The sequence below is a fragment of the Chroicocephalus ridibundus genome, chromosome 13 (genome assembly GCF_963924245.1).
Source record: "Chroicocephalus ridibundus chromosome 13, bChrRid1.1, whole genome shotgun sequence".
Lineage (NCBI taxonomy): Eukaryota > Metazoa > Chordata > Aves > Charadriiformes > Laridae > Chroicocephalus > Chroicocephalus ridibundus.
The window spans coordinates 15041383-15054068 of record NC_086296.1 but is presented as its reverse complement, the minus strand read 5'-3'; the positions used below and the strand labels follow the sequence as shown (position 1 = coordinate 15054068).

At 53.5% G+C, this 12686-nt stretch overlaps 1 protein-coding gene across 8 annotated transcripts in view; it reads right to left on the bottom strand.

The window, feature by feature from the left end:
* The window catches only part of NF2 (NF2, moesin-ezrin-radixin like (MERLIN) tumor suppressor), a 53085-nt gene extending 40888 nt beyond the window's left edge, over positions 1 to 12197 (bottom strand). For all 8 annotated transcript variants that reach the window (XM_063351246.1, XM_063351247.1, XM_063351248.1 and 5 more), the window contains exon 1: positions 11984 to 12197. In XM_063351246.1, coding sequence (XP_063207316.1) covers positions 11984 to 12097 — 114 coding nt within the window. In that variant the 5' untranslated portion in view covers positions 12098 to 12197. The remainder of the gene's footprint in view (positions 1 to 11983) is intronic.
* Positions 12198 to 12686: the final 489 nt, after the last annotated feature.

Below are 12686 nucleotides of genomic sequence, written 5' to 3'. Positions count from 1 at the left end.
ATCCTTCCTTTTTTTCAACGCACGATGCCTTTGAGAGTGTGGAGAAGGCATCTGGTACAGAGAAGGAAACATCCTACCGAAGCATACATTATAGCCTTCCATTTGATCTCATCTGCCGATCAGCGACTCTTCCCTCACTAGGAAACTGAGATGCGATTTTTTTTCCGCCCCTGCAAACAGCGATGTAAATAAAGCCGCCCTGCTTCTTCCTCTGGCAACCCACCGACGTTCAACGGAGGACCTGAAGGTCCTTTTGAGGTTCCTTTTCAGCCACGCGCTGCTACGAGCAACCTGCTTCCAGCAAGAAATAAAAACCGCTCTTAACTGCCCCTCAGTGGCTTTAATGTCTCTACCTACAGCCCCAGGAAGCCCTGCACAAACTCCGGTATCATCCACAGGGTTTCACAGACAAGGGCACAATGCGCTTCCGAAAATCACAAAGGAAAACAATCTATGTACGAAGTGGGTTTGTCCACAGCTACCGGCCTTGCACGGGAAAAAGAGGAAAAAAGAGCTCAGGGGAAAAAAAAAAAAAAATAAAAATTATCCCTGAAGTCAGCGGTTCTCTCCTAGCACATTTTGATAGAGTCAAATTGCATTTTCCGCTGAAAATGTTGGTGACAAAAGCAGCTCAGGAGCGGAGAAAATTGGTCCCGCTCAAAGACTGTGTCTTTTGAGCAATCTCGCAGCTGCATCTATGTTGTTATCGAAGTTTGCTCATAAAAACAGAAGGTGTTGGGAGGCAGAAAGGTGAAGAGGGACATAAAGCAGATGAATCTAATATGCCAAAGCCACTTCGGTCTTCCATCTGCACGGTGGAAACAATTGCTGGACCGAGACATATGGCCATTACTCTAAAGCCCTAGGGCAAAAGGATCTCGGCGCATTCTCTTGTCACTACAACTCAATCTTGGTGCCACCTGGACAGCATCAATATTAATGCTCAGGCAGGGCCGGGAGGGCTGGCGCGGGCGCCGCGCCGCTCCCGCTGTCACCCACTGCCGCCTTGTGGGCAAAGCCGCCGAGGACAAGCTTATTGCCATTCCGCTGGCTGTGATTAAATGACTATATGGCTATTTTCTACCCCCCCCTCCCCGCTCCCAGGGCGCGCACACACATGCTGACAGTCCCAGAATAGAAGAAAGCCGACGCTAGCCTCCAAAACACACCACCCCCGGACGGCTCGCCGCAGCCTCTCCGCAATTCATATCAAGCGCCGTCAACACCTCGAGGTCAAAAACACCAGGAGGAGCAAGTTTTGCAGCGTTGTAATTATACAACCCTAATTTCACACATTTAGCTAGCCTCCAGTCCCCATGACGAGCTCCAGCTCGGCGCAGGATGGCTCAGATTGCGGAAGATCTTTTTCCTGACTATTATTTTAAGAGGGAGGTTAATTCGAGGGTTCAGACAAAACAGAGCGAGACACATTTAAACAGCTATTTTGTACCATTTCTGTAGGCACATAAAAACAGCCTGCCATCAAAGGGCTATTTCCTACCTAGAATTAAACTGCTTTGCGTAAAGCATTATCAGCTTCTTTTTTTTTTTTTTTTTTTCTTTTTTTCTTTCTTTCTGCAAAGATCCCATTTCAGCCTATCGCTTCGGAGGAGCGACGGGCACCCGCCCGCACACAGCCCTGCACCAAACCTTTCCCAGGACAGGCTCCCGCTCCAGCAACGAGCGCTAAAGCAAGAGCTTTGTGTGGTTTTTCCACACATAAACCCCCCCCCCCCCCCCGCAATTTTAATGTGGCGACGGGAATATTTTAAGCAATTGCTTCTGCCTCTAGATTTTACACCGCCGCTCTCTCATTGCACGCGGACGTCATGGCAGTAATATATATATTTAACATTCCTGCCTGCACGGTGCTAAAGTCTCCAACCATAACATCGCACAGACATCCTCCCTGACTGTGCTGAATTACCTTCATTAAACGTATAAATGGAACGGCAGCCGCTTTTATTTCAACATACATGATTCCATTCCACACCTCGGTACTTAAAATAACGATCTGCATTCAAGTGGCAGCTTTTGACAGCTGAACTCCAACTGTTTTACGGACGTTCAGGACCTCAGCCCTCCTTATCCTTCCTTGATAGGCCTCATATCATTAACTGCTACATTTCCTGGCCATAAAACACAAAAAAAGCCCCCCTCATGCACGGCGAGATGGGGAGAGCTGCCGTCCGAGGCTGGGCAGAGAGCCGGAGGGGGGCCGGCAGCTCCCCATCCCGTCCTCTGCCCGTAATGCCGTTCCCTGCTCTGCACTGAAGCGACGCCTGAAGCACAAAGAGCATTCTGCAAGCCGTTACGAGGTCCTGAAAACAAAAACAAAGTGGCTTCGAGCAGGGGGGGGGAAAAAATAAAAATCCCCTCTCAGCCATACACCAGAGCAGCTGGCGCGACGCTGTAATAAAGCTCGGTCTCCCACTAAAAAGCTACATCGCGATAACCTCAATGCGACGGAGGGGGCTGCGTCACCTCAGCGCCCTCCATCCTCTTTACGTCTGCGGCTCCGCGTTCTCCCAGGAGCGCGACCGCGACGCGGGCTGCGAGGCCTCGTCGGCGAGGGGCTGAAGGAAGACGTGGAGACGAGCCGCTTTCCAAACCGGGGAAGCGCTGCACGGCTGTTATTCTGCGGAGCTGGAATTTACGTTCTTTACTAAGTACAGAGCGCTTACGATTTATCAGCAGAGCATTTTAAGCAAACAGCACTGAACACTTAAAACTCAGCAGCCAGTGGCTAGAAGAGAGCGCTTCCAGTACGGGTTATTGGCATCATCTTTTTCTCCAGCGGAGACATCGCATTTGGCATCTATTAACAGGGTTTGCATTATTTATTAACCTGCACCAAGAGTCATTTCCAACTAGCAGGCAACTGGACAATTTATTTTGGTGCAGAACCTTCCTGTCAAGTTTCACAACCGCTCCTCAGCTAACGAGTCAATAAACCGGCCGCCAAACTGAGCCGAAGGGTTATGAGATCCCCTCATCATGGGGTGATGAGGAAGGAGGCCAAGCGCTACGAAAAATGGGCACAAAGGGTGCAAGCTTCCAACGCGGAGAGGCTTGAGCAGGGGGTCTACCGAGAAAAGCGATTCCCCAAACCCGCTGGCATCGGGTGACGCTTTTCTTCCAATGAGGTCAAATCGAATTTACGCCAGCTACGTGGAAAAAGGGGGAAAAAAAAAAAAAGGGGTAATTTTTTAACCAGTTAAGATTAAGGTTCCTCAGGCAAGAAGCTCTCCTTGGACAACAGGGAGATGCCCGAACTCCAGGGCACGGGACCCGGCTGTGTCCGGGGACGGTGGACGGAGATCTCGCCTTCTTATCGTCACAAACGCAAGCCACCGGAGCTTCAGCCATCCCTGGGGTCAGGCTGGGGAATAAGGGCACAAACAAGGGAGCGGAGGAGATGAAGGCAGCGCTCACCGGCTCAGCCCTGGCACACAAACCCATCGCAACGGTCCCTCCGCGCCCCACGCGACGCAACCGCACGGCCTTGAAGAAACGACTAACATCTGTAGAATATATCACTGCAGCCATTTATCCTTAAATAATGCAGAAAATGGCTTTTCACCTTAGCAGATCATTTTATTAAGCGTTAGTTCTGTGCTAGGGATGAGAAGAGAGCGCAGAGCCCCTGCCGCGATGACACGCCAGTCTGAAAGACCACACAGAGAAGGTCTAAAAGACTCAGGGGCTCAGCTTCCACCGTGCGATGTTACTTCCATTTAGAAGAAAGCTTCAGCCAGAGGATGTGACACCTCTGGACTGAAAGGAGGGAGCTGGCAGAAGGGAGAGGGCAGGGGCTGCGCAGAGCATCCCCCCGCTAACCACCGGGGAAACTATAATTGGGCAGGCTCCACGTGTTCCTCACCCCACCAGGAGATGCCCAAACCACCCACCCACAACAGCTTACAACTGAAACGGAGAGAATTTTGAGACCATCAGCCGCATTTATTTCTCCTTCTGGACTTGAATGATAACAGCAGTGCCACAGACAACCATTTATTTGGATTTAAAGCCCATTTGGAGCAAACGGGGAATCAAATATGCAATATTCTTCCATTTTTTTAAAAATAAAACGATGTCAAATACTTTCAATTGCCACTTACTGAGCCACAAGACAGGGCTGTAAAAGTTATTTTTATTTACTAATGCTACACGACAACTCGATAATGAGCTTTTAATTAAAATCTATTTCTGTTAACCACCAAGGAGGCCAAAAACGCGTCCAGGCGTAACAACACAGATGGTGCAGCCGAGCACATTCCGCGGTGTCTGCCCAAGCCCGAGACAGAGCCGGGTACACGAGAGAACACGCTGCTGCGGCTCCAGCCAGCCGGCACCAACGGGAGTGGGAGAGGCGGAGGCGACAACAACCGATGATATCCTTAAGCCTCACCTCACCCCATAAGCTGGGGATGCGCAATTTAAGAGTTAAAGGGTCAAGCAGGAGCCCGATGCAGGGGAAGAAGCTCCAAGAGGCTGAGAGAAGGATCTTGTTCCTGCAGGGACCTCTGTCCTTCCCGTGCCAAGGATGCTGTTGTGGTTTGAGAAACCCACAACAACTTATTGTCGTATAGACAATTATTCTCTCACCCGATGACCCAGCCTCACCCAGGAGAACCACTATTGATCCTGATATCAATATAAAATAGACAAGGATTATACTCAGCCCGTTTCATCAGCAGAAGCCGTGCACTCCCCGCAGGGACAGCCAACGTGGGACCCTGCGAGCGCTGCGGCTTCGGGAGGAAGGGAAGGGCTCAGGGCTCCGGCACCGGGGCAAGGAGTTCTCGGGATCGCAGCCATCAAGGGAGAGAGAGAGAAAGAGAGAGAGAACTCCTCAGCAAACTTCCTAATTTCTATTGAATGTGCCGTTCATGGTATGGAATAACCCCGTTGGCAGCTTCGGTCGAGTGCCCGGGTCTCGCTCCTCCTCGTCCCTGCACCTGGCGAGCTGGAAAACACCAAGACCTTGAAACCCACACCCCAGGGCTGGCTGTAAAGTAAATATTTTCACCAATTCAGACACGAGGGTCTTCTAAAAGTGCCGTTTTCTTAACCATTAGAAATTAGTCCTGTGTGGCTCAAACCAGGACATATGCATAGACATATAATGTCAGAGGAAGCCGTCCCCATGCTGCTGTCGCACGCTCTGCAGTACAGCACACTCCTCCTCGCCCCGGGAAGGGCCCCGCAGGGCAGCGATTCCGGAGCCCAGCCTTCCCTCTGTGCGGGAGCCGGCTTTGCTGATGGACACCGGGTATTTCACAAGCCTGACCTGCTCTGACGATCTCTGGCACGCTGCAGACAGCTTAGCCCAGGGGAAGCCACGCTAGGCTTTAACAAGCCAGCGTTGTCAGCCTTAGGGAGAGAGGGGTGGCCTTGCCCCGGCAACGGTGAGTTTACCTCCGAATGAAGCGAGGCTAAACCACGTACGCTGTGAAATGCCTCTCTTCCAATCTCAAGGGCTGGGCGATTTCCTAACAAAGTGCTGCCTCCCAGCTTCAAGTAGATCGTTTCCAGGGCTGCTTCCCTGTTCAAGTACTTTTCATTTCAAAAACCACCTACTTGAAAGCCGCTGCCTGTACAAAGGGAAAAAAAAAAAAGAGGTATTAAACGGCATCCAAACTGGAAGTACACACACCAAAAGAGCAAGATTTTCTGCCCCAACTGCTTTCCCCTCCACATCAACACACCTCCTCTGGATTAACCACAGAGACAGGACTGACAGCGGTTTTGAACGACGTTTGGAGGGAATGGGATAACACGGAGTTTCATCACCAGCTTAGAAGAGGCTGCAGCAAGACACAGGGGATCCAGAGAGTGGTCTGGGTGCAGGCAGCGAGAAGCCAAGGAGGATCCGTGTTCATAATAAGTCTCATGTGACCTGCACGCAGCTTAAGGGAAGGCAGAATCGAACCGCACCAAGCAAGCCATCTCAGAAAAACGAATTCCCAAATGATACTGTTGCGAATCAGCAGAATTTCTGACTGTTTTCGGCATAAAGCCCTCTAAGACACGAAGTCTCACATTCAAAGAGAAACCAGCAGCGAGCAAACAGCACGAACTTCTGAGCGCTCGCAGAGGGCCGACGCAGGATCGGGGCAGATGGGCGCTAAGGCACCAGAACATTGACTTGACAGCTGGTATCCCAACAATTTACCGAAGATCATTTCGTAGCTGAGGAGGATTATTTCTCGCAGCTTTTTAAAATAGCTGTTACTGCCCACAGATTGGTCTTTTCCAGTTAACTTTCTGCCTGCTTGCAGAAGCTTAGCAGCACCGAGAGAGGTCACCGCCCGCCCCTACTAGCATCACCGAGCTGCTGCTAAACGTTTAACAGGGGATGAAAGGACCTTTATAAAACCCTTTCCAAGTATTTGGCGCCGCAGAAGGAAGCTGTGGGCACTCTGCTCCCTGCTTTCCTTCTCTTGCCTTTTTCTTTTGGTGCGGTGACCAGACAGAACTCAAACCTCAACCCCGATTTACTGTGCCAGCTCTTACTCTAAAACTTACTTGACCACACACAGGTTTTCACTGCCAAATCCTCCCCTGCCCCTGTTTCAGAGGATGAGCTTCCGCAGCTCAGCTACGTTAACTCCCTACCTCCATTAACAAAGAGACTAACGCTTGGCCACATGCTGCTGAAAATTGGGTCTCCTCTACTTACAAGCGAACAGAAAAGCTTTACAACCAAGCTCATCCAACTGGCCCCACACCGAGAGGGGCACTGGGCTAAAAGGATCCCTTCCAACCAAGATTATTCTCTGGACAGAGAGGAACAGCTTAAGCACTGACGCAGTAACAGGATGCGCGTTTAGACCAGCAAATACATCAGTCCGAACGTGCCTCCTCTTCTTGCCGTTGAATGTTTAAGCTGCTTTTCTAGGTTGGTTGTAAAGCTTTTCTCTTCATTTTTAACTGGAGACCCACAGAAGCTGCTGCGGTCAAAGGATTAAGGCCAGGGAGCAGCTGGGTGACTGGCTGCACCTCGGTGGAGTAACCACCCTGCAGGAGCGTCAGACCCAAGATCGCGGGCGCAAAGGAAAGGGCTAAAGCAAAAAACACCCTTCAGAAAAGGTGCTGTGGCTCCGGAGATGGAGAGCCGCTAACCCGACTGACCACTGCAAGAGGAAGAAACAGGCAAAGCCACGCACAAGACGAAAAGATTGATGGGTTCTCCCATCAACCAGGGAACTTGGTTCCTGGAGGGAAAAAAACCTGCACGTGGGAGTGCGTGAGCCCAACCCGAGAGCAGCCACACTACGGCACCACCATCCTGCCGGAGGGACAGGATGAACGATGACTTGGAAGACATGGACTCAAAAATACTACGGGGTTTTAAGATGTTATGCCAGAGATAATGGATAACTGACTACCTCATCTGGAGAGGCACCACCAAAATCACATTACCTTTGCCACGTCGACTACTTTAATTTGTTTCGGGGCCACCGTCAGCAAGTTTCACCATCAGGGGTGGCAATGGCAGAAGAAACCATCAGCCACAGCAGCATCCTGGCACTGTGCTCTGCGCTGACATCAGGCCATTACTGCAAGTCCCACACCCTGGCAAGCTCTGCTTTACGCTACTGCTGCTTAAAATAGCTTCCCGAATCATTACTTAAGCAGCGTACCACCTATCACGGTCTTAATTGCAGGAGAACATCAACATTAAATGTCTTTCAACAAGGTTTCTCTTGCGCCGCTCTCCAAGCACAGAAAGCCAAGGGACCGCACGGGCTATTGGAGGGCGTTCTCAGGAAGGTGAGGCAGCGAGGGATTGATTTAACACGGGGATTTTAAGAGATATGCAAATATCTAGCCTTCCTCAAGATGCTATCAATTAATTAGGTACCAGGCTCAAACAGCCGCGATGGAAGTAACAAAAAGGAAGACACTTACTTTGGGCCTTCAAGATTTCCCCAAACAAATTATACATCTTTAAAGTGAAACCCCAGCTGTCATTATTAAGCTTCATCGATGCGTTAGAAAGATTAAGGTTTCATTTCTATGAATTATTTTAGATTTAGGCTCAATTTAGAGACACCATTTGCAGAGCAAACAGATGCAAAGCAGGTTTAATCTCTTAAAAATACACAGCTGGGAATTTCTACGGGGCAGCTTGAAAAATTAGCGCAGAAAACTGAGTTTTCCCCCCAGTTACGGTGGTGTTGGAGGGGTCAGAAGGGGAGGGACTGCTGGGATGGGAGCACATCTCAAGAGCTCTGGAACAGAGTTTAAAGAAAAAATATCAGTTATATTAATCCCACACAGAAAAGCTGCTACAGCAAAGCACTGATCGTTCAAACGTGTTCGCCAGCAAAGCCACCGGTTAAGCCACATTAAAGACCAGCACACGTAGCATCAGCCTCCCCAGAACAGCAATGCACAACCCCGACCACTCACCGGCCAGGCATCCAGCTCCTGGAGAAGGAAAAGCGGGGAAAAAAACAACACCGCAGTGCTCGGAGCAAGGCTGGGAGCACAGAGGAAGGGCATAGAGACGAGGGGTGGTGATTTGCAACAGGGTGGAGGGAGAAGAGGGGCTTCTGGAATGGACGGGACTGAGGGTGTGACAAGATGGCACGGCAGGATGGCAGAAATCAGCCTGCTCTGCCCGAACCGCAGCCTCTCCTCCCCAGGGACCTCCAGCCCCGACACAGGGAAGAGCAGAAGGGAGCAGGAATTGCTCCCTTCTGGGGAGCACTGCCCCATCCTGCCCTGAACACCCACCCCAACAGCTCCCGAGGCTCAAGCAAACGACGCTCCCCGGGACGCCCGCCGAGCAGGATGGGCTCCCTAGGAAGGCAGTTTGGACCTTCTGAGGTGTCAGCATGGATTAGGCAGGAAAACACTCCTGCAGTCCTTCCTCCGCCTTCTCGGCTGCTATTTATCGTGGGGTTTGAAGCCCAAGGCAGGGAGCAGGGTCCAGCACACCTGGTACGCAACAAAACCCAACCAAAGGTACAATCCCAGGACTACCAGCCTCGGAGAGGAATTGCTGAGCCCCCAGCTCATTCCCTTGTTGGAGCCAGGAGAGCAGCAACGGCAGAAATGGAAGGGATGAGCCCAGGCAGAAGAAGCCAAGAGGCAGCGGCAGTTGCCCCTGCCAGGCTCGGCAGGGAGCAGCGTGCCACCGGGAACAGGCTACCAAAGAGACCTCCAACATGCCATCAGCTCTCCGTCTCCCACCGCACGAGGTACCATTCATGGGCCGCAAAAACACATCTCAAGAGCCCCCCCAAAAGAGCACGACAGCAAGACTCCCGCTGCACCTCCTTCCACTGATCCTCTAAAGAGTGTGTGGCAGCAGAGGTTTCACCCTCCGCACCCTCCTGCGCAGGTCAGCAGTCCGCCTGAAGAAGCCCACCGCATCGATGCACGCAGAGATACTCGGGCAAAAACAGCGCTGCTCCCTCCTCTCCCATCTTGCCCAGCCCAGCAAACCTTCGGAGAGGGGCTGGATCCCTTCAGGGAGGAGCGTGGTCCTCCCCAGACCTTCAATTCTCCCATCCCTTTGACTTTCAGACGGGGTAACCAAGACCACCACAGGCGCAAGCTCTGCTCCTGGCTCCAGGTCTTTGGGCCACTGTCCCATCCCCTCCCTCTGCTCAGCCCCAGCGACTTGAAGCCGCAGGGTGTGCCCGATCCGTCTGCAGCGTCAGGAGTTGGGCTTGGCGCGTTTCTGCGGAGTCAGCAAGCCAAGGAGCCTTCCCCAGAGCCCTACAACCACGCGACAAAGACGGGGGCAGAGACCCGGAGCTGGACTCCTTGAATAAAGCTTGAAGAAAATTCACACCTCACCTGCTCTGGCGTCCTGGTTTGAGCAACACAGGGCTAATTTCTCTTCTAATGCTTGGGAAAACTGCACTTTTAGAAGACTCTAGTGTCTGAATTCATGAAAATATGTACTTTATAGCCAACTGCGGTACGTGGGATTCAAGGTCTCAGTGTTTTCAAGCCTTTCCAGGTGCAGGGACGAGGAGGAGCGAGACCCGGACACTTGACCCAAGCTGCCAACAGGGTTATTTCATACCAGGAATGTCACATTCAGTAGAAATTAGGAAGTTTGCTGAGGAGTTCTCTCTCTCTTTCTCTCTCTCTCCTTTGATGGCTGCGATCCCAAGAACTCCTTGCCCCGGTGCCGGAGCCCTGAGCCCTTCCCTTCCTCCCGAAGCCGCAGCGCTCGCAGGGTCCCACATTGGCTGTCCCTGCGGGGAGCGCACGGCTTCTGCTGATGGAACGGGCTGGGCAGAGTCCTTGTGTATTTTATACTGGTATCGGGATCCATACTGGTTCTTTAGTGTTGTTACTGTTAATTGCCTAGTCTTATTCTGTTAAATCTGTTTATATTTCAACCCTTGGGGTTCCTTATTTTTTCCCCGATTCCTCTTCCTGGGTGGGGAGGGGTCATCGGGTGAGAGAATAATTGTCTAAACGACAATGAACTGTTGTGGGTTCCTCAAACCATAACAGCTAGGCATGGTGTGAAACAGCCCCATCATCCACCTGCACCCAACTATTTCCCTTCCCTCTGCTTAAGCGCTCTGTGCTGAAGGACGCCACCTGAATTCCCTCGCGCACCGGCTCTGTCAAGACCCAGGAGACCCGAGCAGGACCATACACGCAGCTCGTGAGCTTCTTCCTGTGCTTCCAGAAGGGCTGGACAAGTCTATCTGCAGCGACAAGCTCTTTTGGCAGGAACCTCCCCAAAAAGTCATCTGGAGATGCACAAGTTGCACAGTCAAATCCCACCTGAGAGCGTTGCCTTACCGCTGCACAAACAGCCTAATCCCAACATGAAACAACAAGCGGCTGCACCATTAAAAAAAAAAAAAAAAGAAAATTATTTACTTTTCATCATAGGTTATTACTGGCAGCCTCGGAAAAGCATGCAAGAACGGAGCCAGGACACTTAAACTCTCCTGGCAGCGTACCGGTGGGAAGCTCGCACGACTACTGTCTAAAATAAATCCTTAATCCCTGGGAAAGGCGGAAAGTTCTGCAGAGCTGACAGCAGATTTCAAGAGCAAGAAAATTTACGACGACAAACACCCCTCGGCTTACGCGCCCTGGAATTCCATCAAGATTTGGATCAGAATAATGAAATATAAGCTATTAAATAAAGAAGTTAAACTGGGTAGAGATAGTTTTCCATGTTTGCGTGTCCAACCCCTCCAGATTGGCTGAAAACGCAGCAACAACAAACCAGACCCCTGAGGCCTGACAGCAACCGCCCGGGGGAGAACGGTTAAGAATTACCACGGGCCCAAAAAAGGAAAACATCAGTGGAAAACCAGGCACGGCGGGAGCGGGCACTGGGACGCAGCCCCCCAGGAGCACCCCTCGTCCGCAGGACTGAGCCGATAAACCACGAAAACGGGAAAATTTCATCCACGTGCGTTTGCCAAGCACTTCCAGTCGGACGCTGGTGGATTCGAGCTGGGGATACCCCCGGCCTCCTGAGAGCTGCTGCGCGACGGGCGCAATAGCTGTGGCGGAAGGATAAAGCGGAATTATAAAGAAAATAAAGTGGGATTTTATAGAAAATAAAGCGCGATTTTAACTCAGGGTAAAGTGGGATCTTTAGCCCAGGCTAAAACGGGATCTTAAGCCGAGAGTAAAGCGGGATCTTAAGCCGAGAGTAAAGCGGGATTTCAGCCCAGGGCAAAGTGGGATAGCAGACGCCCCGCTGTCCCTCCCGTGCACCCCCCAGGCCCGCTCCGTGACCCCCCGGGGCAGCGGGGACCCCCCCGAGCGCAGGCCCGACTCCCCCCCACGGCCCTCTCCCGCCTTCCCCGCCGGCTCCGGGCCGCACCCCCCCTGCTCCCGCCGGCGGCCCGATCCCACACCGGGCCTCGGGCCCGCTGCCGACCGCGGGGAAGCCGCTGTCCGGGCGGGAGAAGCCGCGGAAGCCGGTGGGGGCGCGGCCCACCTCAGGGGGGGACCCCGGCCCGGCCCTCCTCACCTCGCAGCTGAACTCCATCTCGGCGTCCATGGTGGCGATGCGCACGGTGAAGGTCTTGGGCTGCTTCCTCTTCAGCGAGCTGAAGCTCATGCGGGACGCGATGGCCCCGGCCATGGCGGGGGGGGACACAGGCGGCTCAGCGCGGCGGCAGCGCCATGGCGGCGGGGAGGGCCCGGGCCCCCGCCGCTGCGGGCCGCGCCGAGCTGCGCCCGCCCCCGCCGCCTCCCCATTGGTCCCGCCGCGGGCTGCAGCCCGCCCCCACCATGCGCCGCAGCCAACCGTGAGGGCCGCGAGGGAGGAAAGGGAGGGAAGGCGTCTGTGACTGGGGAAAGTAGACGTCGCTCAACAGAAGGGGCGGGGCGGGAACGCCTCTCAGAGGGAGGGGGCGAGGAGCGGGGCAGGGGTGGTGGCGCCCCCTGGCGGCGGGCGGAGCGGGCTCCTGCCAGGCGCATGCGTGAGAGGGGCGGGCGGGGCGGGGATGGGCACTAGGACCCGGCGGCGGCCGAGCGCCCCGGGCTGCCCCACGGTGCCGCGGGGACCGTGACCCGGGGGTGGTCGTGACCCGGTGGGGGTCTGTGACCCGGGGGATGGCCGTGGCCCGGGGGGTTGTCCTGAGCCGTGGGGACGTATCCGTGATCCAGGGGGGTGCCCGTGATCCGGGAGTGTCCGTGACCGGGGGGGTGGCCATGGCCCGGGGGTGGCC